Source organism: Lampetra fluviatilis, chromosome 43 (assembly GCF_964198595.1).
Source record: "Lampetra fluviatilis chromosome 43, kcLamFluv1.1, whole genome shotgun sequence".
Taxonomy (NCBI): domain Eukaryota; kingdom Metazoa; phylum Chordata; class Hyperoartia; order Petromyzontiformes; family Petromyzontidae; genus Lampetra; species Lampetra fluviatilis.
Genome location: NC_136317.1, coordinates 2,893,716 through 2,901,215, shown reverse-complemented (window position 1 = coordinate 2,901,215; position 7,500 = coordinate 2,893,716). Strand labels below are relative to the sequence as shown.

Genomic DNA, 7,500 nt, shown 5'->3' with positions numbered 1-7,500 from the left:
CTTTGTGTATCTTATCAGGCAAAGCCCACTGAGCGATTAGCTTCTTTGTCAGAAGCGACTTGGTCACAAATGACAGCTCAACGAAGTGGCTGATCACATGGACATTGATAGCAGCTACATGTACTCTGAACGCGCCAAACGGAGAAAAATCCACGCGACCACTGGGAGAGAGAGACACGCAAACTCCAAATATACAGCAGCAGGCGTCAGGGTCGGGATCCAAAACCACGACCTCCTGTGTACCAGGCGAGGCAGTTAACATCTCCTAGCCACCGTGATGATGATGATGAGAGAGAGACACTCAAACTCCAAATATACAGCAGCAGGCGTCAGGGTCGGGATCCAAAACCACGACCTCCTGTGTACCAGGCGAGGCAGTTAACATCTCCTAGCCACCGTGATGATGATGATAAGAGAGAGACACTCAAACTCCAAATATACATCATCAGGCGTCAGTGTCGGGATCGAACCTACGAGTTCCTGCATACCAGGCGAGGTAGTTAACATCTCCTAGCCACGGTCGCCTTTGTCTCCAATGCTGATGTTAGCACGCAGCCGCAGGTATTAATTTGAGGCTGAGTTGACCTAGGGGAGGCCCTGGACCGGTTCAAATAATCGTCACTGGTGTTGGCCGTGAGCAGTAATCGAACTCGATTCGCCGGGATTCGTAACACAGCGCGCTAACCACTATACCACCGCTCCCCAGGTGATTTACACACGAAAGACAAAAATCCCCCATATAACCTGAACAGACTGTTGGGGCAAGTGCTGTTAGCGAGCAACTATGAAGGTCGGCACAGCACACGAGGGGGTGGGTAGCACCACGCCCGACCGCCTTTGTCTCCCCAGTGGCGATGTTTACACACCGCACCAACTACTCATTTCAGGCTGAGTCGACCTAGGGGAGGCCCAGGACCGGTTAAAATAATCGTCACTGGTGTTGGCCGCTACACAACCGCTCCCGACACACACGCACAGACACTCGCACTCACTCACACTCACTCACGCACTCACTCACACACACACGCACTCACGCACTCACTCACGCACTCACTCACTCACGCACTCACACACACACGCACTCACGCACTCCCTCACTGACGCACACACTCACTCACACACGCACTCACTCACTCACGCACTCACACACGCACTCACTCACGCACTCACACACTCACACATACGCACTCACTCACGCACTCACGCACTCACTCACACACACACTCACGCACTCACTCACGCACTCACACACACACGCACTCACTCACGCACTCACACACACTCACACACGCACTCACACACACACTCACTCACGCACTCACGCACACACTCACACACACACTCACTCACACACACACTCACTCACCCACTCACACACTCACTCACACACGCACTCACTCACCCACGCACACACTCACTCACACACGCACTCACTCACTCACACACTCACACACTCACTCACTCTACCACACACACACTCACCTACTCACACACTCACACACACTCACACATGCACTCACTCACACACTCACACACTCACTCACTCTACCACACACACACACACTCACCCACTCACACGCACTCACGCACTCCCTCACTCACACACTCACTCACACTCACACACTCACTCACTCTACCACTCACACACACACGCACTCACTCACACACTCACTCACTCTACCACACACACACACACACTCACCCACTCACACGCACTCACACCCACTCACTCACACACTCACCCACACACTCACCCACACTCACTCACCCACTCTACCACTCACACACACGCACACACTCACACACTCACTCACTCTACCACACACACACACACTCACCCACTCACACGCACTCACTCACACACTCACTCACTCTACCACACACACACTCACCCACACACTCACCCACACTCACTCACCCACTCTACCACTCACACACACGCACACACTCACGCTTTATCTTCTGCGCCCTCTGTATGAGCGACAGCGCCTGACGCGCGCTCTCCTCCCACGCCCCCGCCCGCGCCACGACCCCGACCGGCACCCCCAACCTCCTGAGCGCGGCTGCCAACTGCGCCGCCACCGCTCTCCACGGCGCCGTATCTGCGGCCACCACAGCCGTGTGGGCCCACCCGAAGTGGCGCAGAAGTAGCAGCAGAACCTCGGCCGACGGAGGAGTCGCTGACACCACGAGGGGCAACAACGGCGGCGTCTGCGGCGACGTAGAAGCCCGTGGCGCAGAGTCGTTGCCTCCGCTTGCAGGGATCGAACCCGTCTCGCTCAACGTCAAGGTCCAAGGATCGGGCTGGCAGTTCAGCGGAGCGATGGGGACGCCGTGGAGCGTGGCGAGCGCCACCGCCGCCTCGCAGTGTCCGGGGTGAGTTGGTCCCACGATGCTGGAGTTCCTCGGGTCCGCCGAGACGAGAGTCGCGCAGAGGTCCTCCAACGCTTGGGCAGCGTCGCAACTCTCCGGGACGACGGTGACCTCCAGTCTCGGTCCCGTGTAGCCGGGGTCCCTGTTGAGACGCGACGTGGCCAGTCGCACCGCTTGCTCGGGGAAGACGTCGAGGGTTGATGATGACGACGACGGCTCGCAGCTCGCGCTCGGGGTCAGAACCAGGAGACGGTGGCGACCCGGCTCCGGTGTTGAGCACGAGGACAAGGAGGCGCAGGTCAGGGCGAAGGCGACGAACGTGGCCAGCGGACGTGGCCGCGTCGCTCCGGCGAGGATGACGCTGGCCCAGACGGCGGCGAGGCTCGTGGTCGCGGCGGTGACGATCTTGTTGACCGAGGGGGTGATGCGAATGAGTTTGCCGACGCCGCTGTCGACAATGATCCCGACGGCGTCCGAGCCGATGATGCCGCCTGAGCCTTTGAGTCCGCTCGGAATGACACCGCTGATGATGCTGGCGCTGATGGTGGCGATGATGGTGGCGATGATCCTGGTGATGATCGCTTCGTTTCTCACGACGCTCTTGTGGTTGAAGGCAGTCCTGATTTCCCCGTGTCTCACGTGTCTCTTGCTGCAGCTGCTGCTGCAGCTGACACTCTCAGCATTGCCACAGCTGCTGGTGTTGCTGCTGATGCAGCTCCTTCTGATCCTGTTCCCATCAGCATTGCTACAGCTGCTGCTGCTCCCTCTGCTGCTGTTCCCATCAGCATTGCTACAGCTGCTGCTGCTCCTTCTGCTGCTGTTCCCATCAGCATTGCTACAGCTGCTGCTGATGCAGCTGCTTCTGCTGCTGTCGCTATCAGCATTGCTCCAGCTGCTACAGCTGCAGATACTGCCATCGCCTTTGCTCCAGCTGCTGCTGATGCTGCTGCAGCTACTGCCGTCGACTTTGCTCCAGCTGCTGCTGATGCTGCTGCAGCTACTGCCGTCGCCTTTGCTCCAGCTGCTGCTGCTGCAGCTACTGCTGTCGCCTTTGCTCCAGCTGCTGCTGCTGCTGCAGCTACTGCCGTCGACTTTGCTCCAGCTGCTGCTGCTGCTGCAGCTACTGCTGTCGCCTTTGCTACAGCTGCTGCTGCCGCGGTGGCAGCTACTGCCGTCGTCTTTGCTACAGCTGCTGCTGCCGCGGTGGCAGCATGCTCTTCCGCTCTTCTCTCTGTCGCTTTTAAGGGTGACTCTCCCGCTGAAATTGTCAAAAGTCGTTTTTCTTTTAAGGACCGCGTTCCTGCTGCTACAGCTGCTGCTGCTGCTGCTGCTGTTGCCGTGACTTTCTGCTCTTGCTGCCACTGCTACTTCCACTGCTGCTGCTGCTTCTTCTGCTGCTGGTGTTGTCAATTTCTCGAAGGCAACACCTCGCGTCCGCTGGATTCTCGGGGTGTCCAGCAGGCGACCGCGACCTCCCGAAGCCCACTGCGACATCGCCTGCTGCTTCAATGCCGGAGGGGAAGACTTTCTTCGCGAGGTCTCCTTGATGGAAGGGGGGGGGGGGGGAGGGAGGGAAATAATAAATGAACACAAATAAATGATGAAATATAAATTATTTTAACCACCGGTGTTAACCCACTCCCCCCCCACCCCGCCTCTCCCAGGGTGAGAATAATTCACACCAAAGACGAAGATAGACGCTTGTCGTCTTTTGTTTTTCAAGTTCTGTTCGCGAGCTGCACCAATGAAGGCTGGACACGGCGGCACGGGTAGTCGGTGGGGTCGGTCTTGCTAGCCCGACGTTTCGGCCACCTATGCCTCTCCCAGTTGTAACGATTCACGCAGCGCACGCACGAGCGTTGACCTTGGGGGGGGCCTGTCCCAGGGCAGGTTCAATTATACTCTTAGGTGTTTTTCGGTAAAGTCACGTAGGTAAAAAATACAATTAATAGAAACAAAATAAAATAATAAATCACGACGTTTCGGAGGCAACACAAGTCTCCGTCATCAGGTGGGACCGTCACAGCTACATTTACTGTGTATCAAGTGACTTTACCGAAAAAAACTAAGAGTATGAATCCTTGCAGTCACGAAAGCTTCAAATCTAGGTTCAATTAAATTGGCCTCCGATTGTGGCCGTCAGCGGATGTCGGTTCGCTTCGCGCTGTGCGTGAAACCACTACGCTACCGCTTCCCGTCCACCCTCCCCTCCCCGCCTCCCACACAAAGGCTAAATGCCCACCCCGTATAGCCTTCGACAGCCCGTAAGGTCAAGTGCTGTTGGCGAGCACCTATTAAGATCGGCACTGCACACGAGGTTGGGGTGGAAGGGGTGGGGGGGGGGTCAGCACCAGATGTTGCCTTCCCAGCTCGGACATTTGCGCAGCGCAGCGGGAACTCGTTAAGAGCCTAGTCGAGGGGCGATGTCCGGATCGTCGATTCAGGGGGGCGAAGTGGGGCCGTCGCTTCCGTGCGCGCAGTGAGCAGATCTCTGCACCACCGCTCCCCCCGCCCACCACCCGCGACTCGCGAATATAAATACACACGGCATCCGCATTGTTAATTACTCAAACGATGCATAGGGAAATCGCTCAAATATTCAAGGCAGAATTTTTTTTTGGGGGGTAGGTGGTGTTTGTTCTCCTCCTCTGATCTGCCGGTGGCGTGAGTCCGGTTCGCATTGTGTCCGGGCCCTGGGAAAACCTCACAGAAGCGGCAAACAGCTGAGGTCAGACCTTCACATTCTATTCCCACTGCCATCTCCGAGACCTAACCCACCCCCGTATCCGTTCCCTGGCGGTACAATACACGTTGTGGGTGTGGTGTGGTGGGGGTTGCAAACATCAGATTAACAGTCCACAAAAAGTCGTGTTTCTCTCTTTCTCTTATGTTCCACTGATGCTATTGTTGTTATTGTTATTACACTGGCCGGAATTCGACCACAATGCAGATGATTGTTGTTGCGTTTAGTATGGCAAAACTATTAGCGGCGTCGATGGTGAAATCATCTTTTTTGTTATCGAGAGAGAAGTCCTATGATGGCAGGCAAACCCCGAGGCCAGTCAAGAGCTCGTTTGAACAATGCCGGCAGTGATGGGAGCGTTGCTACAGTCGCGTCCTGCCTAGTAGTTACTAGCAGTGCCAGATTATCCTCGTGGCACAAGTAGCTATACACGATGATACGGGCCCCGCACTTTCAAGGGCCCCGCGCTAAATGCTTTCAAGCTATCAATTCCGGTTCAGTGACTCTGCACTTGCTCTATTATTATAGTACTATACCGCCTTCAACTTTTATAGCAAATACAAATATACAATCACTTTACTATGCAAGTAAAAACATGTGTGTGTTTTTATATTTATGTGTTTCTTTATTTATTTAGGGCCCCTTTCTAACATCATGCTACATGCCTCGCACTAGCTTCATCCGGCCACTGGTTACTCGGAGGAGACGATCTTCATGTCTGCAGAGTAGCAAGGGCTACAGTGGATGGAGCGATAGTCGCATCCTCTGCCATTCACTGACTGCTACATCACATCCACCACACTGTGTTTAACCACCACAGTGCATGCAGGTCATAACAGTTCACATACTCACCCACTAACTCGCCCACTCACCCACTCACTCACTCACCCACTCACCCACCCACTCACTCACCCACCCACTCACTCATCCGCTCCCTCACTCACCCACTAACCTACCCAATCACTCACCCACCCACACGCACACTCACCCGCTCTTTCACTCACCCACGCACTCACCCACTCACTCACTCACCCACTCACTCACTCACCCACCCACTCACTCACCCACTCTCTCACTCACCCAATAAACAACCCACTCACTCACCCACCCATGCGCACACTCATCCGCTCACTCACCCACTAACTCACCCACTCACTCACCCACCCACTCATTCACCCGATTTCTCACTCACTCACCCACTAACTCACCCACCCACTCACTCACCCGGTCTCTCACTCACCCACTAACTTACTCAACCACTAACTCACCCACCCACTCACCAGATCCCTCACTCACCCACTAACTCACCCACTCACTCACCCACCCACGCGCACACTCACCCGCTCACTCACCCACTAACTCACCCACTCACTCACCCACCCACCCGCTCACTCACTCACCCACCCACTCACCCACCCACCCACCCACCCGCTCACTCACCCACTAACTCACCCACTCACTCACCCACTCACTCACCCACCCACGCGCACACTCACCCGCTCACTCACCCACTAACTCACCCACTCACCCACCCGCTCACTCACTCACCCACTCACCCACCCACTCACCCACCCGCTCACTCACCCACTAACTCACCCACTCACTCACCCACCCACCCGTTCACTCACTCACCCACTCACTCACCCACCCACTCACCCACCCACCCGCTCACTCACCCACTAACTCACCCACTCACCCACCCACGCGCACACTCACTCACTCAACCACCCACCCTGTCACTGCTGGTTACAAACATTCTCTCTGTTTCTTTCATTTGCACTGCGTCATTTTGGAATTACACCCCATCTTCTCTCTTTCCCCAAGTTCACACAATAACCTAGCTCAGTTGAAGAAACGTGTTACACTGTTGATCTATTACAACCGCTATCGTGATGTGTGTTACTGGCCGCTTGAAGTTTTGAGGCTCGAACTCAGAAGTTTGTTTTTTTAAAAAACAACAACATCATTGAAACAGCTACCGTATTCTCAAGAAAGTCTGACGCACCCCAATCTCGTGGCTTCTTAAAACACAGGGGAGTAAGAGCGTAGCGTAATCCTGAGAATACGGTAAATGCGTGCAGAAACTGGGACAATAAGGTTTGATGCGGTGATTGTTTGCTATAGTTTTCTATAAACGCCTATCCGATGGATTACTGAAATCCCATAGCTTTTCGAATAAAAATGTTACACTCAAGCTCAGAGTAAACATGAGACTCGAAGCGGTGCTCATGTTGAGGGCACTGAGCCACTGCTGAGAATACCACATTCCGTCCAAAGCGGTTCCCCCTATTTTATCGACCGCTGAGTGATTGATGATTGGCTGTATCAACCCACCAACCAGGAATTAAACTCGCAAACTTTCGTTTGCCATCCATTATAGAGAT

General features: G+C 54.9%; 1 protein-coding gene across 5 annotated transcripts in view; it reads right to left on the bottom strand.

Moving 5' to 3' along the window:
* LOC144947017 (retinal guanylyl cyclase 1-like) overlaps positions 1–7,500 on the bottom strand; it is a 32,298-nt gene that overhangs the window by 23,763 nt on the left and 1,035 nt on the right. For 3 of the 5 annotated variants that reach the window (XM_078876139.1, XM_078876144.1, XM_078876141.1), the window contains exon 2: positions 1,953–3,915. In XM_078876139.1, the coding sequence (XP_078732265.1) occupies positions 1,953–3,867 (1,915 nt within the window). In that variant the 5' untranslated portion in view covers positions 3,868–3,915. The remainder of the gene's footprint in view (positions 1–1,952; positions 3,916–7,500) is intronic. The other 2 variants (XM_078876143.1, XM_078876140.1) reach the window with 2 other exon arrangements.